The sequence below is a fragment of the Ischnura elegans genome, chromosome 8, assembly GCF_921293095.1.
Source record: "Ischnura elegans chromosome 8, ioIscEleg1.1, whole genome shotgun sequence".
Classification (NCBI taxonomy): Eukaryota; Metazoa; Arthropoda; class Insecta; order Odonata; family Coenagrionidae; genus Ischnura; species Ischnura elegans.
The window spans coordinates 88,448,115-88,473,416 of NC_060253.1; the positions used below are offsets into that span (position 1 = coordinate 88,448,115).

The 25,302-nt window shown below is 39.2% G+C and overlaps 1 protein-coding gene across 5 annotated transcripts in view; it reads right to left on the reverse strand.

The window, feature by feature from the left end:
• Positions 1-25,302, reverse strand: part of LOC124164048 (CYFIP-related Rac1 interactor B) — a 211,033-nt gene that overhangs the window by 54,625 nt on the left and 131,106 nt on the right. For 3 of the 5 annotated variants that reach the window (XM_046541217.1, XM_046541214.1, XM_046541215.1), the window contains exon 3: positions 6,547-6,815. In XM_046541217.1, the coding sequence (XP_046397173.1) occupies positions 6,547-6,631 (85 nt within the window). In that variant the 5' untranslated portion in view covers positions 6,632-6,815. Of the gene's footprint in view, positions 1-6,546; positions 6,816-6,895; positions 7,550-25,302 lie in introns of those variants that run through there. The other 2 variants (XM_046541218.1, XM_046541216.1) reach the window with 2 other exon arrangements.

Here is a 25,302-nt window from a genome sequence, read left to right on the forward strand (position 1 = left end):
AAGAGGACGCACCACTCCCTCACAACCGGTCCTATTTTGTTTTTTTTCGTGACGCCTAACTCATTTAACAGTTACGTTTTCATTCAGAAATTTTCAGAGTATAGTGAGGGTTGAGTGTTGGTCCTATTCAAAATTTTGCTTGGATCTCATATTTAAAAATTTTACCTTCGTATTTTCCCAGAGGAAAGTAAGTTTTTTTCAATGCTCGCGATACAGTCGAATTTTGAAGAAAGATCTATTCTACATACCCTGATAATTTGAATATGAAAGCGTTATGTTTAAACGATTAACACGCCACGAAGAACTTAGTAAATACGACCGAACGAAATGGAGTGATGCGTACTCTTTAAGAGGAGCGCAACGCAAGCGCTTTCCAACGATGAAGCTGCATTTAATTGTCCACTCATGCCCAGTGATACTCCATGAGAGATGAACGGTTGCATGAAGCCGCAAAGTAAAATAAAAAATACGCGCAGCACGCGACTCACACTACTAGGGCAATCGCACTCGTGTTTTGGAACGACGAGGAAGACATAGCGAAAGGGGTGCGTGCCATGCAGAGGAGTGGGAGAAGAAAATACGAGACAAAGGGATGAAAAATGAACGAGAGGAAAGACGCCGGAGTATTTTTTTTTGCTGCCGGCCGAGCGACTGACTTCTCGCGCGAATGCGATGACGAACGCACCTGTGGAAGGGGTTTGAGAACTGCCCCGACACGCGTCACGCCACGGTGGTGATGCGTCAATCCGGAGTTCCTTTCAATCGCAAACTGGAAAGCTGAAGAGACGATCTGGAGCTCCAACGTTTTTCCAAAGCTCGCTCACAATTTTTTTGTCGCCGAAAAAATAGCAAGAAAAATGAAAAGACGCAAATTTGTCTATCCGCGCCTTACTTCTTGAGCTATTCGCGGCGAAAAATTGATGGCCTGAACCTTTCCGTAAGTAATTTAGAGACGTCACGCAATCCTGCAGAAAGGGTCACGGCTTCTCAGTCATTTCTCACCCAGTCGCATCAGCCTCGTGAAGTTCGTTGTTATTTATAGTTTTACGAGAGAATATTTCTCTTAATGAGCGAAACTCTGAACGAGTAAATGAAAAGGGGCACTTATGACGTCCCCAACTCAGAAATAGGGAGCTGAAAAATTTAGGGTTGCTCTTATTAAAAAGTAAAAAAGAGAGTAACTGAATAGGGAGACTCATTTTTTGCCGTACGTTATCGTTCCTTCCATCCCCCGGGTAATATCAATGAACTGCAATATCGGGCCAGAGTGAACGAGCCCATGGTCACTTTTGGTGGTGGTAATGGATTAATGACGTTCGGCAACTTTGGGCGTTAGCGTGGATGATAGGGAATTTTCAACAGTTTCCACCATTAACTTACTAACGTTAACAATTAACATGCGAAAAAATAAGAGTAAAAATACTAAAATAAATTAAATGTACTATGTAACTGGACCACGATGTATCACGATTCCTTTTATGTCAAATGATCTTGCAAATGATTTTGTGTCAAATGATTTCAAAACGTTTATTTTCAATACTTGCGAATTCATTCATGACTAAGAAAAGAACTTATTCTGCTCTAATTAGCACAGAAAGTGCATCAGCTAAGAGACTGAGTAAAGTAGGGCAAAAGAAGGCCTTGTCGACTTCCCAACTTTTCCTGCAACTTTTCCGTCGTGAAAAATCGCATCGGATAAAAATGTCTACCCCCAAACGTGGATGTGCGAGTACCTCAAGATTTCAAGGATACAAATTCAGCAGAGAGATGTTTAAAAACGCTTATTTTAATTATACAACAAGGAATCAAGAATATTTATTCCAAAACATTCGCATGAATTCGAGCTAATGACCTTGATATGATCTTTAGAGATCGAATTTTTATTTGCATTCAATGTTCTAAGGTTGAGCATGTTTTCAAGAAATATTTTTCAATATTTAATAATTTATCATTATTATTAAGACAAATCTGGGGTTTAGGGTTTTATGACATTGCCCCAGTTAAAGGGAAGTGTCTGTCGAACCGTTTGAAAATAAAATCATCAAACATACAGATATAAAAACCATCGATTTCCTAAAGTAACTATGGAATGGGGCTGTATACCTAAGTAAGGTCGCACGGGATAATATAGACCTACCATATTAACTGAATGATATTTAATGGATGAAAAAGAATGGATTGCAAGGATAATATCAAAGAAATTTTCATGTGAAGCACTCGGTAAAAGGTGAACTTAAGCTTATCGTTTTACGTAACAATTATACGGCACATCATGACGTATAATCACATGAGAGTGAAATTCAATAGGTTTTGACATTACGTAACATTAATAGCATAAAATAAATGCATCTTATGATTGAAACATATGGGAGACTTGCCAGCAGTCTGAATCTTGAGACGCAGAACTTTATTTTATTCCAGTCAGTCTTTAAGTGTTTCCTGATAAACTCTCAAGAAGAAAGTCAGAAAGGATAACGATCAATGAAAGCTAAAGTGATGCGACTGTTCATTTACTGATCATAATATATAACTACGTTACATGATTGTAACTATGGTATACGTTATGATTGACAGCAAATTAGATCATTGGACCTATGAGTGGAACCTTATGATTTTATATGGTCAACAAAGAATGAAACTTAGTCCTAATATTTAATGATAGCCTGATGGATATCACAGGGCGCCATTTTCTGCAAGAGAACTATCAGGATGCGGAGTCCAACGTTACACCACTATAAAACACGCATGACAGCAGAATTCAACTATACTAATATAGTTTTCATGACAATAACAGAAAATGCTACATATATTGTCAACACGTACATATATGATCAACATGGTCTATAAAACTTTAAGAAACAAATACTCATGACATGCTCTTTCTAAAACCACAGGGTGAGGCTTCGAAACCGACCGTTCGCTAAAGAAGTGACAAAGGTTGGGACTGTCGGAAGTCGGATACGGAAAAATGACTCATCAGGACGTAAGATAACACTTGCATCCGACGGCGAGGAATAGGATGAGGCGGACTATTTAGTGTTTTGGGCGAAATAGTCTCATATTCACTCAATGAGAATATTCTAAATCGTAAAAAAACCCTTGCTTTGCGATGCTATAATTTTAAGTAATGCTTATAAGTAATGCTTCACGCCCAAGACAACAGCGCGTAATTAGACTTACACGAGATGATTTGAAAATAACGGAAATTTTAGTTTTTTTGAAAAAAATTACATATTCATCTACATTAATGTTTTCGCCTTCAAAATAGTACCTATTAAAATATTATGCTCTTCTTCCAATTCTCAAAACACTTCTCAAACTCGAACTTTGGGATAGCCTTTTGCTCTGTCAGCGACTTCTTTTAATGCCATCTACGATTGTAAAACGACGGTCCTTTAAAATTCTCTTTATTTTTGTAAATAGTAAAAGGTCACACGGAGACATGTCTGGTGTATATGGAGGCTGAGGCATCTTGACAGTGTATTTTTGGCCAAAAAATCACGAACAAGAAATGAAGTTCGATTCGTAAATTTCCGAGCTCAAAGAACATCTAATCTCATAGGCAGCCACAGACAATATGAATACAGCGGAAATTTTTATGATACTTAAGGGGCAGGTATACCAACATAGCAAATAGAATTGATGATCGGACTTTCCAGTCTTGGGATATATTTATAAAATTAAGTTCCCGTTATTTTCTCAACACACCTCGTACAATGAACCAGGCCAATGAATGAGGCTTCCAAATGCAGAATCAAACGCGCATCGATTGTAAATTAGATTTTGAAGTACCTACTCAAGATAGTTTTCACGTAACAATCTCGATAGACAAAGCTATCTTCCTGTCTACTGCCTATCTTATATTATATTTATATATTTTCCCAACTCCTCGGAACTGGTAAATTTGAAGAGATAATTCATCTTCTATCACAGAACGACAACGAAAATTTGCTATTTTTAATTGTTTTGAACAGGCACGCGATCTCTTTGAGTTTACAAATCCATTTCGCTTACTTGAGTTAAGTTGTTGTGAAGAAGGCTAGAGAAGACGTGACTTTTTATTCGTGGAACATTGCGGTTATGCACGTGAGGATTTGTCAGGGCATTACGAATCAAAACTCACGTGATAGTTTTCTGGTAGACAGATTAACCATCTAAACCCTCTAAAATCGATTTCAGGATTGATGCGCGGATTTTGCTGTGATTAATGGAATATACCATTAATTGGCCTTTCTCATTGTAAATCAAGTAAGGACAAATTATGGGGCTTCAGGTTATGGGGCTTAATGTTTTCTGCTTGGCTTTGACACAGCATGCTAAACATGCTGAAACCCGCTCCTTTTTCACAAGAATACACGTGGAGAGAGCGAATAATTGCTATTCTTCTAAGGAAAACAAAGATTACGGGTTTCTCAGAATACGATGCGATACCGTGTATAACTATCGTCATTTATGGGTGAATAGCATGGTTTTTATTAATCGTTATCTGCAACGCATTACGGAATCGCGGCTATAGCAACAAGAACCGCACTTGGAGAAGAAAGACAAGCATAAACAATGGGAAGCCGTTCACTACAGACTGGAATGGAATTACCGTATGACTAATAGCGATATCATTTGGGCAATATCCCTTGAAATAAATTTGAAGATATTCTTGCAACAATATCGCTGCACTTCAAGCTTTAAGGACAGATTTCTTGAAGATATGAAACTCTTCCTTTGGCAACGTTCTAATTGGTAATGTTGTAGAAAATGATATTTTGTAGAAAAAACTCTTGTTCGAATATTAATGGGGTAAAAGGACTTTCTCTGCAATTTGGCGTAAAATAAAGGAACTAGTAGCACCAAAAATTATACTTCATTCAATAATGAATAAAATTGGCCATAACGAGTAAGAACTTAAAATTTTTTCACAAAAATAAACAAAATGAACCAAAACATCAAATTTATTATTCTGAAAACTACTGTGGTTACAGTAAACGAGAGCCCCGGGAAACCTAGTGCGAAGTTTTCAAATTTTTATCAAATCACTCTCCATGAAATATAAATATTTCCAAACGTTTATTTTCGGTACTTGAGAATTCATTCATGACTGAGAAAAGAACTTATTCTGCTCTAATTAGCACAGAAAGTGCATCAGCTAAGAGACTAAGTAAAGTAGGGCAAAAGAAGGCCTTGTCGACTTCCCAACTTTGCCTGCAACTTTTCCTTCGTGAAAAATGGCATCGGATAAAAATGTCTACCCCCAAACGTGGATGTGCAAGTACGAGTTGATTCACGACCCTTAAAGGGGCGGGCAAAGAGAGACAGAGAAAAGTAATGCTATCGCTCCCCTCATGTCCGGTAAAGTAAGACGGAAGGCGACGCATTTCCGATATACGTCCGGAAGCTAGCGATATGAATGAACTTCGATAAAGTTTTGGAATTCGAGCGCTATATGCCTCCAACGATACATTTTGACCAAAGCGCGGAGATTTCCGATTTAAAAAAAAACATGACTAACAGCGGAAATCAGTCATGTGATAGTCACCAGTGGCTATATTGGAGACATGTAGTTTTATTCCTTGTGGCCTACCAAGAGTTGAAAGCACGGAATTACGGGTTTGAGAAAAAGAAATTTTATTGAATTTTCGCTGAGTTCTCCCTTAATTAACATTCAGAATCGCTAAAAATTAGTTTGGAGTTTTTTTCACCATTGAGGCCCGACCAATTTCCGTAATACCAGAAATTAGAGAATAATTACCGGTTCTCACTATCAACGTGCACTACGTGTTATCAGCATTTATTTCTCACGGGAAGAAAATTTAACCTATTACCAAAGTGTTCATGATAAGAATCTCTGACCTACAAACATGAAAACTCCTAACAAATAATGTCCATCTATTGTTGGGCCAAAGAAAAGGTCTACTGAAGAGAATAAACTGATGATGAAATAAAGGAATTTCAACCGGTAAAAGAAGTTGAAAGGTGCTTAAGCTGTTTCATCTAAAATAAGAAGTGGTCTGCAATAGAAGAGTTCAAGATGAAGAAAGCTGCGTTTCCATATCGCGTGGTACTCTTACCTGATTATAGAGAACTCATCAAAAGTATGATTCATCAAACGTATGAAAATCCAGGAGAACCTCGATCTCTTATGAAAGACGATGGAAACAGGGTGCATTCTATAAAATCCTTAAAACAGGGAAAATTTTCTTGTCTGCGCCGAGTGAAAAGGGGTTCATAAACAACATAAAGCCCACAAATATATACAATCTAATAACCACCTCAGACCAAAATAATCGTTTCATAAAACACCATGAGATGGTGTATCTATTTTAGTCCTCAGAATTCTCAAGCGGAACCCAGAATTTATTACAAAGAATTTGATTTAAGTAAATGGAAAAAGCGACACGTTCCTACTTAAATAGACATATATTTTTACCCATACAGCCATTGCAAGATTCAAGGTGCACGGAATATTAGAGAGCAAGAATTACACGATTAACACGATAATTATAAACACGAAAAATAAAAATAAAAGTCGTGAGGCCTTCAAATCATACTTACTTTCGAAGTCCAGGAAGACGTCGTACTTTTGCGGGGAGCAGCAGTTGGAATCGTCCCTGGAGAGTAGGCTCAACAGCTTTCCCATCTTCTACGAACAAGGCAATCCTTCCGAGTCGCCGATATCCACACTGGCGGTGACGAACTTCCCACGAGGGGCTGCTTCCAAGGGGAGAGGCGAATCCGTCTGTTGTCCTCTCGCTATCCTGTCCCCCACGGTTCGGCAGCCTCATTCACTGTTCGGGGTCATAGACGTGTCGGGCCGCAGCGGCCTGCAGAGGAAAAAGCCACAGCGGAGGTGAAGGGGTTGAATTTTACACTCCACTGGACCTAGTGAGGAACCCTGCGGTACCTCTTGGTTAACCCGGATCAGTGGACTATAGGGGCCGTTATCGACTCGATAGGAGCCAAACACTTATGGTTTATCGGCAAGACTTGACCAGATCACTAAAGAAAGGACAGCTATCACCCGCTCCGACTGCGGTACCTCTTGGTTAACGAGGATCAGTGGATTAAAGGGGCCTTTATCGGCGCGATAGATGCAACACACTTATGGTTTATCGGCAAAACTTGACCAGATCACTGAAGAAAGATCAGCTATCGCCCGCTCGGTCACGAAAAACAAACAGGAGAGCAGAGATCAGGGAGGATAACAACCTTGTCAACACTGATTCGCGGTCGCAAACTTGGCAAACACACTCACAACACAGTTCGCAGCTGAAAGAACCGACTGCAGGCTGGGCAACACACCTCGAAGAGGTCCCCACCGTGGCGAGGGATTCACAAAAAGAACCGGGTCGGGGTAATATTTCCAAGAGATATTTCCCTTCCGCAAAAGAAATCACACGAATGTACGGTTCCGGGTCTGGATCATCCGGACGAAATCACCCGGGAAACGCTTCCGTGAAAGCAATTATCGGGAACCTTCCGCGAGAGACTCGTGTGGAGACCAGCACGCCGCCGCCTTTGTGCAGCACGACGTGACGTGAAAAAAGGTTTGAGGAGCACTGAATTAGAAGGAGGTGGAGACGAGGCAAGACGCCCTCCTCTGAGTAGGGGTCTCGTGGAGGGGAGGGGGGAAGAGGGGAAAACGGATGGAGGGGAGGGCAGAAATGTGTCGCATGGCGTGGAAAGGGAGTATGAGAGAGTGTTTACGAGGGGGGGGGAGGGTAAGGAGGAGGGGGGAAGAGCCCTCCGTGACGTGTATACTCCATGGAAACAGGAAAATTCGTTCGTTTCGTGACCGAATCGTGAATCGGTCGTGCAGCAAAAGGAATCGTAACGTAGGCAATCCGGAGAAATATCATAATCAAGGGCGGATCCAGGATATTTTCTGAGGGACTTCTAGTGTCAGACAGGAAAACGGTCATCTCATATTGGAGATAAAAACATGCAACAATTACTGTACGAAATACTGTCTTTATTTTAATATGAAAGTTATTAATATGAAAATTAAATGATTGAGGCTCCGCTACACACAAAACAAAACGAACGTGATGGTAATAGCATTAAAAATATTTTCTATTTTTTAAGAGTTTGGGGGGGGGGGAGAGGTCACGTGCCTCCGTGCCCTCCCTTTAAATCCGCCTATGATCATAATGAAAGGAAATGATTAGCTTATGATAGCTAGATGTAAAAAAAGACGCATCATTTCTTTTTTCAAAATGAAATGATCCTTATTTGTGCACACATATATGTATGGAAAAATTCAGTTTTCGTATATCAACACCACTAATGGCATGTAATTATTTACGGCAGGCGGTCTCGATACAGGTGCTTGTATCCTTGAGGCTGCCTAAAGCTCCGAGTTGTTTGTAAATTTTTTTATTAGTAAAATCAGAAAATTTCTTGAGGGAAAAATCATTATCCTTTACCGGGTTGCAAACCCGGTTTTTCCGAATTTGCGCCAGGTGTTCTTACCACTTGAAATACCGAGGAACTTAAAAGGAATATTTATTTCAACAAACTACGAAGTAAAGTATAGTAATATTTTTATTCTAACCTTAAAATGTCCTAAGCAACATCTCAACTGCTGTGCACTACCAAATCGTAATCGTATATGTTTGGACAAGATGTCATAGCGTAATACACTACAATCGAATCATAATAACCAAAGAGATTAAATACATTGAATAAGTACTTTATCGACATACAGAATATTGAAAAATAAACATAAAGCTCCTGGGATGGCAACCTTAAAACAAAATCTATTAAAAAAAAAAGATATTTTTGTCTGTTTCCTCGAATTAAGTCTCTCGGCTGTTAAAAAAATTCTAAGAGTTGAAGTACTCTACGCTGACACGCATTTTGTCTAACATAAACCTTATGACAATAGCGTTAGTCAAGCATATTTTCTAATTGGATTCACGATTATTTTGAGTCGTAGAATATAATTCAGACCTTAATTTGACACACCAAAAATTCGAACTATCCAAAATAAAATTCGAATTATCCACGATTTTTTATAGCATTGTTTGAATACAATATGCTAGGGACGAAGAGAAATATCCGAATTAAAGGATATTTCGAATAAAAGAAGTTGGAATTATCCAGGGTCCACTGCAATATGAATGGGTGAGCGAAATGGGTTCAAAGAGTCGTTCGCTGAGGTACGACCAATAAGTCTTGGAGGAATGGTTGAGTTCCCTCCCTCACCGACGAGGGCGCTTCCTCTGACTCGAAAAACGGAGTGGGATGGGGTGTGAAACGGGAGTGGGGGGGGGGGGGGCAGGAAATCTCGGGGGAGGGGAGGTGGCTAGGGCAGGGTGGGGGATAAGTCAGCGGGAGGTATAAGTCCGGGAGGAGGAAGTGTGTTAGGGGAAGGATAAGGGAGGGGGATGAAAAGGGTTGACGGGTAGGGGGGGGGGGGGAAGCGAGGAAGACAGATTAAGGCAGCGACACTGGAACTCTTTAACTCACAGATCAGGGGATAGCTAGTCAGTGCGTTGTGGTCCGTTATAACCGGTCGGAATTTTTATTGGGCCACAGATTAGGGGACTGCTGATGTATTTAGAATTTCAAAAGCAACTGAGTTCAATGGAAAAAAGAGCGTGGAACCCATTCAAAAATATATTTGAACATTTTCTAGGATAGATCATGGCTGAAAATGATCGCGATCCGGTGGCTAATCTAATTAAGTCATACCAAAAAATGGGCTGCAATATGAATTTGAAAATTCACTTTCTCGACTCACACCTTGACTTTTTTTTCCACCAAACTTCGGCGCTGTTAGTGAATAACGCAGTGAGCGTTTCCACCAGGATATTTTACACGTATGTAAAAAAGGCAACAAGAAAAATTCAGCCATATGTAATCAGATTACTGCTGGGCATTAAATATGGACTTGTTACATACTAAATATGCGAGACAATCCTGAGAAAGTACCTATTTTTTTCACATTTTTGAAAGTCACGATTCATTTGCTGAGACGTCCTTGAGCCCTTATTTAATCCGCTTGTCCCAAGAAAACTAGACGCGATGGAAAAACTCAGAGCCTTGATTCGGAATCAGCAAGAAAAACACATTCAAGATCACTCAACAACATGTCTGGGACAGAGGAAAATGTTTTTTTTTTTGGTTGACCAGTGTTATTTACGAAGGCGACCCCGGCAACCGAGCTCATTTGCAACCATTATTCACAATATTATGCAGGGCAGAGAAAAATAGTGCCACGAAATTCTAACCCTGGCGAGCTGACGCCAGTTACGATATGATAATTATGATACTCATTTCGTTTTTGGATTGATTGCTTCTGTACCCATTAGGGGAGAGTGGGGCAAAACCGACCAGGCGGGTCAAACCGACCCCTTTAATATTCCCCAGTAGGTGTTGTTATCCAGCGGCAAAACTATGAACTAGTTGATGAGGCCGCCATTTCGTGCAGATCGAGCTTGATTTCGTTGGCATGCTTGACCATGTTGGGGTTATGTAGAGTTCTGAAGTTTTAACCAGTTTCATTTACAACTTTAATGTCATATTTATTTTGATTTGAGAAGTGTAACAACAACCTGGTTTACCGAAGGTGAGTACATGTGTTTATTTACTGTGTTTACTTATATTTTAACGTACGAGTAGCTTAGCTAATGATTTTGGAAAACCTCAAATTGCCATATTTGTTTTACTGTGTACCTAGGGGCAAAACCGTCAACAGAAAGCGGGGCAGAACCGACAGCATTACCTACAGAGGGCAGAGAAGGATCGAATCAATCAGCGGCTAGGAGGCATGTCGGAAAATAAAGAAAATATGGACGCGAATTTTCACGACAAGACTTACGAAAGATGACAAGCAGTGTAGAGGTGATGTGTTTCCCTCTTCTTAACGTCTTCCCAGTTTTTTTATCAAGTCGATGGGACTACAGCGTGATTTCTCATGTCTGTGCCATCGCCCGCCGTTTAGTTGGCAGGCTGTCGTCTTCTCCTCTATTTGTGATCGGGCACTGGTATTAGAAAAGATGAGTAAATAGTTTTCATTTATAAACACCAAGCCCAAAACTGTTCCGAAACCAACCCACTCCAGCAATATCCAACCCACTCTGACACGTTATTGAAGGCGAAGGAAAGAAGGATCACATCCCTACTTAGAATAAGTACTGCATTTATTGTCCTTCAAGTGTTATAGCAGAGCTTCTTACGGTATTCTTTGGTCATATATTTTTTAGAATGTAAAATAAGTGATAAAACCTAAATGAGGTGACCATAGGAAATAAACCGGCGAAGTGTTACCCTGTTATAGCAAAAAAATGCAACTCATAAAAGATATGAGACCCTCTGAAAAATATCTATCTCCGTGACCAGAATTACTTCACCCTTCGCCGTACGTTTAAAGTGTTAGTCCATCACCGGTAATAATTATCGTTTCACTCAAGCATGCATGTATTTACGAATTTCGAGTACGTACTTACCATTTTCCGACACGAACTCGTGAAGTGACGAATTTTGCCAGAACCTTGTCGAAGTAAAATTATGGAGTAAAAAAAAACAACAACGAATGTATAGCCGTTCCTTCTATTCCAGACTGTTTTTTATGCTGGACGAATTCATCGTAAAAGAGAAAATATGCATGAGACGCTGTCTACAATGGCACGCAGAAAGACCAGCCCAGCCTCGCTGGCACTACAACCAATGTTTCTTTCCTCTCTTGAGGTCTGGCGCTTCCTTCAGAAGAGAGAGAGAGAGAAAAAGTGCATGGTTGACATGTTTATGTGTCGTGACGAACTGTGGAAGGCATTGAATGTATAGTCAAGGCTGTTAGAGTCGCCAGTCAAACTAACACATCCCTAAGCGTGCAAGAAGAAAGCGAGGAAGAAAATCAGGACCATTAGTTTTTTGGTACCCCGCGGCGACGTGCTATTGGGCGACAGATGGCTGCTGGTATAGAAGACTAGAGAAGATTAAATGAAGGGAATAAGAATGAATGGAAGGCTCCTTCCAAGAAAAATTCTACACTAGAGAGAGGCTACTTACTTAAGTAGGTTCCATCAAGTAGCGAAGTGAATACCTCTTCATTAAAATTTAAAAAAATATGCCATTACAATGGAATGACATGCGATCTATCTCATCGAATGTCGCTAACAATTGGGCTTTCAAAAATTAATTTTAATCAGAAAATCTATTGAGGGATGGAGGTATAAAACCAGAAACAAGTCTATGAAAATAACAATATAAATGGCGTTTCAATAAAATAATGACGTGTGCATTATAAAATGAATATCATGGTTAAAACGGAACTCAACCAACTATGCCCGGATGATGCTGAATAGGGTGGTTTCCTATTATTTTTTTATTGCCTATATCGGAAGATTATTACTCCTGGAGTACGTATTTCACGCTTATAGATTTTTAAATGACGATATCTATTTTTCGCGATTAAATGAAAAGTGAAAATTTTCAAGCGCGCGAAAACGCGACGGGTAAGGAAATCTCTCCGTGTGACGTATTTCTGGTTCCCCCTCCCGTCTTGTGAGGTGACCTTGATCGAGGCTCTGAGCGCTGATAGGACGCAGGATGCTAGCGGGTAGCTCAGTACCTTGCTGGCTGGTAGCGCTGGGCTTAAAAAAGGTTTATTAATACCTTATCAAACGAAGAAAACTTGCCGACCTCAGCCAGTTTTAATAGGTGATTATTAAGACATGTTTCCCTGAGCTCTGCGCCTCATGCATGCATTGGCAACCTCAGACGATGTATAACTCCTATCTTCTCCTATAGAAACTAGGTCCCTGTGACGTCACGTGGAGTGGCATCGCATGGGCGCCAATCTGGCCCTTTTCAAATGAGGATAAAAATGGACCATTGCCATTCGTCTAAACCGGTATTTCTAAAACGAAATAATTTGTATATTATGAATACAGTAATGGTGGGTAACAAAGCGCAATCAATGCCTTTCGGTTTCTTTGATGAAGGAAACTACCCTATTATTAAAAACTAAATGTGGTAATTGGTATCAAAATAAGATGGTTTCATGAAAACGGCACAACGGTTGGCTCAAGTAGCTTGAAAAAGTATTAAAAAAAAAATGAAAACTTTCCAGAGAAAGCGACAGCCTCCTACCCTGAACGTTTGAACTCCATAAACGAGCGAATTATAACGGCCAGTCATCTACCATCAGCAACCTTATGACTTCAAATATTCGGCGGAACCGAACGTTTGTCAAGACTTGATTGTATAGTGACCAAGAGAAATGTCATCCAATAGGAAAGAAGCCCATGCTGTACGCCTAGATATGGTACAGTGTGCATAAACTATCAAAATAAAACTTATGGCGACTAAAATGGAAACAGATATAAGGAGACTATACCCAATATTATGGATTCAATATTTTTTATCGCAAAGATAAAATCCATGCACCAGCGAATGAAAAATGGGTGTGATCTATCCTAACCTAACGGATGACTTAAAATTATTCGGTGAAATCGGTCGTTTATTGTTAATTATCTCTCTATAATTTTACAAGTGTTTTTAAAACGAAGGACTGTGCTTTTCCGCACAGATTCGGCGAAAACTTCATTCAACGAACATCAACTGCCCGCACGTGTAATTCTTTGAATTGCTTATGATAAATAATGAAAATACCAGCCAGAATCTGTCCAACGGAACCGAAAAGGAGACTTTAATCTCTATTTTATATTTAATATTTTTTATCGCGACGATGAAAACGTGTTATCTCGCCAAACTCCCCTCCGCTTGCTTCCGGTCGAATTGAAGCCAGAAATATCATTTAGTGCTTTGAGGAAATTCAAGCAAATCAACGACTTATATCAGTCAGAAGATTGTGGATATTTTTTAAAATAGATGTTTAAGTCTTCATATATAAGATTTTCACGGTGGCGAGTAGAAATGTTTCTCCTAATAGTGTGCGAAATAGCTACAGTCGCATATGTGTTTTACCTAGCATCTATTCATAACTTATGACGAAAAGTGACTTGATAAAAATGCATGGGATATTCACGGGGAACAGTAATGATGTTTATGTTCGTGTTAAAGCTAGTTCCATCTTCTCACTTTCTCCGCACCCTCAAAGCGGAATAATGAACCACAGCGAGCCGTAAATTGTACCTCATCGACTGACGGTTACAAATAATAGGCTTTCCAAGTTATATTTTCTACAGATTGCATGTAAAAATCTTCATTTTTTCACAGGATCTAATGGCGATACTTGTTAAGGAATACGAAAACTGTTGATCGGTGCAAAAATAAAAACGTTACTGTGACAAAATACCGATATACTTACGTTAGTTATACCTTTAGAATCATTATAAAATATAGATCAGTCATGTCGGTGGACAACATTATGAGTTATTAGCAAATGACTGTCACAATTGATATCAAAACACGTTAGGTACATGCAAATGGCAGTACGGTCGACTGAAATAGCTAAAAGAACGAGTGAATATCTAAAAACTGTTAAGGATTGAATAAACACGTTCTCGGTGCCATTATTTTGCATTTGATGTTTAGCGATGGATATCATCTATGACGGAAAAACAATTTTTTCATAACATAGGTAAAAATTATTTGCTCTAGTTTCAAGAGGAACCTGCAGTCCTTCAGAAGGTGGTATGGGAGACAAGTATTTTTTGTTTATAAATATGGGGTCGTAACTCCTTAGTTACTGAGCTATGGCAACGCCATCATTGTTTTGGATGCACTTTACAACTACCATGAAAATTGTTTTTCTTGGTTAACCAGCCTTGTCATCACTTTCTATAATAATCTGGATTGTTTAGAACTGAGAATTTGTTGATACTCGCTCAAAGCTCAAAGATGAATTGTTTCAGGGGATCGGGTTGGTGTGGTGGCTAGAGTGTTGGCTTCCCACCCTTAGGGCTCGGGTTCAAATCCCGGCGGTGGTAGAGAATTTTCAGAGATTGGCTGATATCTGCTTGGATGTTGTGTGGAGAACAATTCAAGCGCAACCCGATTATTTCAAGTCCGTCGGATGGGTCGTTAAGCCGTGGTCCCCTTGGCGTCTTTCGTTAAGAGTAGGTTAATGCTGACGCCGGGTTTCTCTACTCCCTTCCTTCCATACTCTTCCCTCATGGCGCAAATGACCTCAGCTGTCGGTCGCCTCCTCAAAATACCATACCACCATTAACTTTTCAGACAATTATAATCGCACATTTTCGTCCAAGCTTAATAAATTCATCATCACTGGTCAACAATCCTAGGATTGGTTTGACGCAGCTCTCCACTCAGTTCTCCTATCAGCTAATCTTTTCACACCAACGTATTTCTTCTCTTTCACATCCTTCTTCACTTTTAAAAATCTAGAGTATTAAATAAAAAGTCGAAAAGGCTGGATACCCTAGAAGAGCCGTTTTCCGTATTAACTGCAAATTGCATTCAATAAAATCTGCACGTTGCCATAGATCAGTAACTAAGGAGTTGCGACCCCATGTTTATGGACAAAAAATACTTAAAATTGTCTCCCCTATGGCCTCCTGAAGTACTATTCCAGATTCCTACTGAAACAACCCGCAGTGCAGCCCCTAAACAATCTCCTCCACTATGGCGGAGAGATAAAACACTCTTCTCAAGGGCTTTTGCAAGCAAGTGGGACGGATGTTTCGGCCGAGTCGGTGCGAGGAAGGAGGAGGTGGGCGATTTCGAACACATGTGGGTGTCCCGACTGGATGAGTGGGCGGAGGAGGAATTTCGGATGAGGCGGTCTTTGGATGATGATTGATTCGAACGAGATACGGCGGCCGAAGGGGTGAGGGGGAGGATATCGAGGGCACCGCCACAGCCCGGCGGATGCCCGAAACTTAAGGTCGACGAAACAAATGCCGGGTCACGCGCGCACTCGTGATAATTGACCGCCAGTGGCCGCGTGCGGACTTACGCGAGCGACACAGTGACTAAAAATTTTAAATTGACCCTCGATGGACATATCGTTACTAAAACACGCGAAATTAATAATTAATAGAAATTTTTTAAAGGCATATCAATAACAACTTGATTTGACTTGGTTTAAACACGATGTTCAAAATAAAAAAAGCGTCTCTTATAGAATGTCACAACAAGTTTAAATGTCGTAACTAGACCCAGACATGTCATTATTAGAGAAATGGTAAAATTTCTCTTGAAATTAATCAGTATCTACCAAGCAGGATAGTTTTCTATATCGAGAGACGTAAATACTGTCGAAAATCCTTTAAAGTGGATTGCATGGTTGATGTTCCGTTTATACTGTAATTGAAGGACTGAAAGGAAGGAAAGAAAGAATCTTATTAATTGATCTGACGCATAATACATCAAACATCAAGTTGAGTAGAGTTTAGTTGCTGTGAACGGGGTTTTATTTATAAAAAGTAAAACTATCTTTGTAATGCAGCACACATGCAACTATTTAAAGATACAATTCAGGTAAACATGCCAATATAGAAGAAAAATGTTTTAACTCTCATTCCACGTCTTTCATATGGTGGGCAGAAAAAAGTATATAATTTCATTATTGAATATTCTGCTCCACCAAAAATCCCGCCGGACACGATCGAAATTCCAATTAATGGAATCACGCTGTATTTAGAAATGAAGTCTTTCATCACTAGTTTCCGTCTAAACTTATGCTAACTTTAACAAAAATTGCTACTACTTCACAATCAATACATTCCAGAAGCTTTAAAAAAGGTGAAAAAACAGACGTTTTCTCCAAATTTACGGTAATCAGGCTATAAGGTCAAGATCGAAAAAAATAACGAAATAGCGATATGCGACTATCGTCAGGGATTCTCACTTATCTTTACAACTAGACTACATTTACCACTTTACACCCAGGCTTATTCTTACACCTAGACGACAGTTTTTGATTAAGGATAGATGCTAACATTCATATACTGACGTTATACAATCAAAGGCAATAGCAATATGAGAATTGTTTATGACTGACATCCATTGACAGTTGAAGTTCAATCAATGTATTATATCGCCTCCGACTGAGTGGTCGATCGCGAAAAGAACGATGCTTCGACATATCGAAACATGTAACAATCTTAGGCACAATTGCTCTTTAGAAAATAAGTCGGATTCAACACCATTTACAAAATTATCCATGAAAGGGAAGGCGGGTTCTCAGCTGTCAATCGAGAGAGAGAGGAAGATTCAAGTAAAAAGATGAACGTATGAGCCTGCGTCAATCTCTTCCACTTCACCCAAGTTCTTGGAGTCGCGTGGTGAGTTATGGTAACGAAACAAATACCGGATATTTATTCGAAAATAAAAAAAAGGAACTTCCGTCCACTGGAACGACACGAGCACCTCTTATCGACGATGGAATGACAAACACACGGGTTCTAAGAGGCAAAGGAAATGAATTTGCATTCAACGTATTGTCTGAGCCAGAAGGACACGTGAGTTGGGCCGGGACAAATGTGACGCGTACGACTATTTTTAGACTCGCCACCAATTGTGAGTCTTTTGTTCGATAAAATGACCGCCCAGTTCTCCTATTCAATCGCCCGAAATTGGTCAATAGAAGCTATTCAATCACCAAAATCATCCTGTCATTCCGATGACGAGATAACCTCGTACGGTAGTTTCTCCCGAAAGGATTTCCCCAACATAATTAAGGACTGACATACTAATTACAATCGAGTTCATTGTACCTTCCGAATTGAATATCAATCGCCAGTTTTTATGATCCAGGATAAACTCCAAAATTCCAACTAAAACCGTGAATTTCATTACAGCTCAAGTCCATATTGGTGAAGTTTTGTGACAAAATTTTTTTCTGCCCATCTTGAAGAGTAATTATTAAATAATTACTCTTCTTTCCCTTTAAATAATTAAGAGCTTCAATTCCAACTAATTTTGTGATAAGCAGTAGTTCACTTAAAGTTAATGATGAAATATAATATAGCCAGGGGGAAATTAAAACGCATAAAAATGAAAGCTTATTTTTTATTTTTAGGTGTATTTTACACTGTTTTTAAAGCGTTTTTCATTTTTAATTTTATTTTTGTTTATGTAATATTTAGGCACGAAATGAAATCTTAAATAATGTATTACGATAAACGTTAAAACTTTTAAACCACATGAGAAATTAAATGCACTCCAAGTAATAACTGGCTATGAAGAAATAAAAGACCTGAAATATACAATAGAAGGTAAATGCTGGTTAATTTAGTGTCTCAAATACATATTTCTACACTAGAACTGCAGCAATGAAAAGACCACAAGTGAGAACACGCTAACGGTGGAGGAAGGCAGGTGAAAATGAAGGGTGTAGACGCAACCCGCTACACATTTTGTTCGCATTGGTGGCCTAACTAAGTCAAATCATAGGCGGTAAATGACCAGCTGATTAATGGCCTCGCATGGCATGAAATACAGACGCGGACTTTACAGTAATGCTCATTAGTCTGAATATTTTCATTGCATTAACTATAGCTCATTCCTATACCTCGATTACTATAGAAGCAATCATTGTCACACCTTTTAATCTCCACGTGCAATTGATGACCGTAAAATTAAATTAATTAATTACGATGGTTGATAAATACACGATATATTTACGAGATTATAAGCATCTCTTTCATGGTTTTATAATAAAATGATATAAGACTGCGCTATAAAGCTGTATTATTACTTAATACGTAAAATATTATTGCTTTTAATTATAGCTTTGAAGGCTATTTATGCAAATTTATGCAAATACTGCGTTCATTCTTTAAGCCTTGTTATGGCTTAAGCGCGTTACCCGAATTAAATTAATTCATTCGCGATAGGTAGGTATGATAATGCGGTATGAAGCATGGATTGATTGGCTATAAATCAAGACTAGTTTGGGATAGGCTTAGCAATATTGATGGGTTACGAGAGGATTGAGGGCCTCCTCATTTTACTCTCGTTTGAATACGTTTAATGTTCGTCATACGTTTTAAGTACCCGCACATATATCATACTTACTTTTATCCTTTCATAGGATGTAAAACAAGTGTTGAACATGGATACTATGACAAGCGATACACAACACGCGAAGCTCAACTCAGAATCATGAACTCACCACATTTTCATGCGCTCAAAACTGTCTTCGACTCGGGACACCGATTGCATGATTGCTAGAGATTGGGGTCGTTTACTAATACCCATAATCGTAATTCATTGAATTAAATATATCTTAAGATGAAAAATCATATTCATTTTCTCATAATTACCTCATGCTAAAAAAAACAATGCATTCGTAAGTTGTCGCACACTTTTCTTGATTCGGTGACGTTACAGTTCTTTAAATAAGTCATGGAGAACCGTTCATAGAGAGTATCGCTCTCAAAGTGTAAACAATCATGATCCACGCGAATCCGATGCGTGCTGCCAAGGAGTTAAGATGCCTGTGAAGTAAAGTGTAAGCTAATCCGTGAAAGGGTTGAGACCGTTGTTACTGCGACGATAATATCTCTCGAAGTAAGCGTAGAATTAAAAAAAAACTGATAAATACGGGTCAATTCATTTTAAAACTATACCACAGTTGTGATATACTTATTAACTGCCGCGTAAACGGCGGTAAAATATACAATAACTGCCATGGAGCCAAAGAAATTTGCCGGCCTCGGTGTCGGCGGGGTGAAGTCATTGCCTGTTAATCCAGAGTTTGCGGTTTCGAATTCCGCTCGGGTGAGTTTTTTCCCATTGAGGGTATGGATATATGTGCGTGACCATCAATTTAATTGTAAGAAAGGGCTGTTACGTCCTAAATTCGGTTGAGAAATAAAGATGAAATTATTATTATGGAAAATATATCCCCGGACTGGGAATCGAAACATGAGCAACATCTGGCACCATGAGCCACGGTAAATTTCCATCGTAATCAAGAAACCTGGATAGCGCACTGGTCTGTTCATTGACACGGGAGGTTGATGGTCCTTGGTTCGATTTCCGGTCCGTGAGAATACTTTCTCACGCCAATTATTTTGAGAATACCACAGCTGAAAATAAAAAATGGCTAATTATGGTTGTAAACATCGAACGCAAAGCATATAATTAATCTGAAGGAAAGATTCAAAACATACAACGAAGTCTTGAACTGGTCCACCAGGATCTCCCTTATAAAACATTGATGTTTACTCGCAGAACTCCTTTTGTGTTTCTGGAGAGGCGATTACCCCTTCAGCGCCACCCGTGTGGGTGGGGACGCGAATTCCTGGACCATGAGTCTGAGCGTCTGAGGAAAGGGGGAGGGGAGGCTGGGGCGGAGATCAAGTTGCGGACTACCTGCGCGGATGTGGGAGGGAGGCGTTGGGATGAGGAGAGCGGATGCAGATGCCCACACCCAAGCCCAATACTACAAGTGGGTGTCTCATCAATGAAGTTAAACCTGAACGAACGACCACCTCTTTACAGGGGCCATTTCCTCCGGAAACCTAGTGTGTTTCTCCTATCTTCTTCTTTTCCTCCTTCTCTCTAAAGTATTAATAAAATCTGATGGGGCAGTGCATACATGAACACAATTAAGTGTGCACCAGTTTTGCAAAACAAAATAATTCGGGTAATATTGTAAAAACAATTCTTATGAACACTCATTCCCGTTATTTGTGGCCCTGAAATTGTTGCCACTAAGGCATTTGTATTTATTCAAAGTCCTAAAATCGTTTTATGCCACAAGTGGCAATATGTGAATGTGATAAATATAATTTAAGGAGTGAGTCATTTGCAGTACCAAAGAGACCAAGGTTAACATTATATAAACGTTTTTTTTTCTTTACATGGGGCCAAGGTTATTTCATTTACTGCCCGCTAAAAAAAAAAAAATAAATCCTCAAATAAAATGTTAAAACTTGCAAAGACTGGCTTTTCCCACAAGAAATAATTGAAACTTTAATTTTATTTCATATCTCTAAAACACTCATGTATTATTTACTGCATTATTATTTTCGTTTATTGGCATACATTTTTGTTATTTGATGGTGGCTCAATTCCGATCCTATGGCCTTGCAGACCACCAAGAAGCTCCTTCTCTTTGTTATCTTTGCTATTCAGCTGTAAAATCAAAATGTAGGAGTAAATAAAATTATTTTTATTATCAAAATACAATCATATTGATGCATGTGTCTTTATTACCGGAATAACTGTAGTATGTGTTTAGTTTGTTTTCTGTTTTTGAGTTCATTTGTTGCTTGTTTTATTTGTCTGTGAGCATGTTTGTTTTTGTTTTGATTTTTTTGCTGATTTGATGCTATGGTGATAAAAATAAAAAATAAATAAGTGATTGTTAAGAGGAGAGCCATCTTGAAGTGGATGTACAATAAGATTTAGATTAAAATACAGGGTCAAGTGATATTTACATTGGATTTAATCGCTGTGATACGTAAATATTTAAGTAACCGGCACTAGCCGCGTTGAAAACTTTACGGAGTCACCCGCAATGCACAAATTGTGCGAAAATTCCATAGAGAAAAAAAATATTCGCCTTGACTGGGATTCGAACCCGGATCTCTAGATTTCCGGTCGAGTGCTTTAGACATTAAAGGTACCAGTTTTCTTCGTGGATAGTCCCGGTAAACTAGTCAAGAGCGAGCACCTCTCACAATCAGTGTTTATAGTTCGGGCTTTGTTCTTCGGTTGTGGCGCAGTGCGTACGAATCAGACTGCTGGTCGCATCACGTGCTCAGCAGTCCACATCACCTTGTCCGGCGTAGTCCAAAAATTTCCACAGAGGATAATGACGCCTCGGCAGATTGACTGAAGTACTCGACCGGAAATCGGGAGATCTGAGTTCGAATCCCAGTCGAGCCGAATTGTTTTTTCTCGGTGGAATTTTCGCACATACAATCATATTTTTCGTTCCTCTTAGAGTGATAGCTCAGGTTATAGACCATTTTCTGAAAGTCCACGATCAAATCCAAGTCAAAGCTGGTGATTCTTGAAGCCTACGTTAGTAGCTGGTGTGAGTAGGATTTGTTACATCAATTCCTGACGTACTATCAATGTTACAACACCAATGGACTAATTTTCATTGAACAATTGCGTCATTCAATGACAAACATAGTAAGATATAAAATCCAAATTTGAAACCTCATGAAATTTGTAGTTGAAGTTTAAAAAGCCAGGCTGTGCTTTCTGCAATTTTTCATGCAGTTTGAATTGACAATTAAACATGTTAGAGCAATATCTCGATCGTCTCAGGCTTAACTTTTTGGAACTTCATTTTAATAATAAAGCGAAAAAAAACTTTGTTTTAATCCACCAATTTATTTGAAGGCATGAATAGTTTCGAAGTATCGGCGTCATCATCAGATACTGATCTGTTTTACACGCAGCGGCGCTATCGTCAGTATCAGATCAGTATCTGATGATGACGCTGCGTCGAAACTAACGAAAACATACCTAAACGCTAGATGAATAAAACAGTTTTTTTTCCTTTTATTATTATGTATGACCCATGATTATTTTTTAAATTCACAGCGTCCAGCAACATTTTTAACCCTTGAACAAAAAAAAGCCAAACGCGTGTGAAATTCACTAATTCAGGGTATGGAAGCCAGTTCCTTTCGCCTCATTCTTCGAGAATTTTGCTTGGGGGTGTCCGATGGCTTCACCAAGGATTTCTTTGATCCCACGACCCTCCGATCAGAAGTCCAACGCTCTACCCACCACGCACCCCTAAATTGTGTGGTCGTGACAAAACAAAAGTGGGGATGGCAAATCATAAGGAGGAGCGGGAGAGAGGAGTGGTGGTGAGGGAGGAGGAATATGGCCATATGGCGTCCCGACACGGTTCCTTTGTCCATCATGAATAATAAAGCGAGGGAAGGGATGGGATAATGAGCACAGAGTGGCGAGGAGTGAATCCATATATTTTTCTCCCCTGGACGCCTCTCTACACAAGACGAAGACCGCGGGGGTCTCTCCCAAAAAGCCTTTGTCCTCTGTGCTGTGGCTGAAATTGGTCACGGGAGAAATTTCTCCCTGATAACTCGCAGGAGCACAAAAATAGACAACCGGAACGATTGTGGCGCAGTCGGGATATTGACTCTTTGAATTGAGACGATGTCATTTTTTAAAGAGGTTTTCCCTTTATGATTGCTACGCACTACATGATTCGTGGTTATAAAAAATCTTCACCGAATGATACATTTTATTAAGAAGATGCGTCACACAGGCTCGATGGGTCGCTTTTCGTGAGGCATAGCTCATTTAATCCCTATTAATCTTCTTTAAATTATCAGAGGTAGAATTTATCACTAAATAAGACCAATATCAAAATTTGCCTGTGCCTCAAGGTTATGTTTCCCAAGAATTATATTACAGGTCAGATGAAACTTAGAAATAGAATGAAAGGCTTTTGTGAAAAGCTTTCTTTGTCATTCGAAGAACCCATAAAAATTTCCAGTAAACATCGTAGCAATTTACACATTAAATTCGCAGTGAAGATCCCAATTTCCAATAAAATTTGTAGCAGATGTTAAACGTGAATAAAAAACGGATAACACAAATACATACGTACGTCGAATTTTGTGAGAAGGGAAGAGGAAGTCAATCTTCAATATTTGAAAACAATATGAAGTACAATTTGTATCAAACAGATCCGCGATCCATTAAAAGATTAGTAGAAAAATACAGAGAACTTAACCTTTCCAATTCGAAAAGCAGTATTTTTTTTATTTGGCTTCAATACAAACAATACGGCAAAATGGATGTCTTTCGGTATGAAAAATAAAAATACCAAGGATTAAAAAGATACTTCAGTACATAACGTACAGACTAAATTTTTAGTTGTTTACTCGGCAATTTTCCAAGGCTTCAATCGCTTTTATTTCAGTTTTCATGAGCAGATATTTTGCTCTGAAATCTCTCTTTAAGCAGCTATCTCTTTAAATGGACGAGTTCACCCGGTGATTTCTACGACAAAATAAATATATTTTTTGGTTCGGTTGGTTTCATACTTTCTCACCTTTCATTACTGGGCAATGAAACAAAAACAAATTAAATATTTGCGATGCAAAAAGGTGAGGCAAGGTAGGCAATTGCCTAAAATGGCAAATCCAAACTTGATATTTTTGTCATTCAAAACGAAACTACATTCCTAATATCAGAATAAGTACATCAATTCTTTGACCGCATCATGGAATTTTTAGTTTTTGATCACCGTCTCTTTATAAGTATATGGTTTAAAATTTCCATAAAAATGTAACACTATTTGTTGTTTCGAAGTACCTAATTGCTTTTGTCACGTAATTCAATCAAGATAAAGTGGAAGGGATAAATTTAAATTTATTTACAGCTATTAATCAATCTTTATCTTTCTTAATACCTACCTAATTATTTGGAGTATAAGCTTCTCACTTGGAATGTCTTTCTCTACAGAGGTAATAGCGTACATCTTTGGAATTCAAGGTATTTATCACATAGGCTTGATTTGATACAATTTGGAACTTTATTTTCCTGATAGTTTCATAGATAGTTTCACTGTATCATATTCATAGGACTAGTCCTATGAATATGATACAGTGTATCGAAACTAGTCAGGAAAATAAAGTTCCAAATTGTAGAAACATCAAAGGTTTTTCATTCACAAATCAGTAAGATGGATTTCTACAACGTGAAGGCCTCTACTATTCAGTGCATTGATTTGATATTTGTTAGACTGGGATGAAAAATTATTGCGTATGAAATAGAGATAAAAAGAGTTAATTTTACATATCCTAACAATTTTAAGATGTTTAAGTAAATTTTAAACGAATAATACTCTACGAAAAATAAGAAAACGCGATTGGTCGAGCGTGAGTGATCTGTCCTCCAAGTGGTTAATTGTGCACTCTCAAAATTCAAATCACCTCCTTTCCCTGCCTACGGAGGTAAGAAGTAAAAAGTGTGGGAATCGCGAAAGGAAGCCGGGAAGCTGCTTTCGAAGGGGAGATTACATCGGAGTTCATATCATACGTATCGATCACTATCGCGTTCCAAAGCCGACCAATCGCCGAAGGGCAGGTTACGCGACGGATCGGCATTCTTCCTCCGTAATCCTTCAGACCGCGTCCCGAATCCAATTTCAAGAGACGTCCATATATGGGCATTGTTTCGAGCCACAGGTTGGGAGAGAAGGGGACCGGAGGGGGGGGGGAGAGGAAGGTGAAAGGGGTCTTAGGGGGGTGTCAAATCCTTCAGTAAGGGGATTTTTATGAGTTTTGTGGTTCCCACGAGAAATTCCACCGAACCGTTTGAATAAATCAGCCGAGGACGTAAATCTACCGCGTCGGGAAACCAGCGCGGGAGTGCGTACTCATTTTTTTTTCTCGTGGGTCCCGAACGACCACATAATCGTGCCCT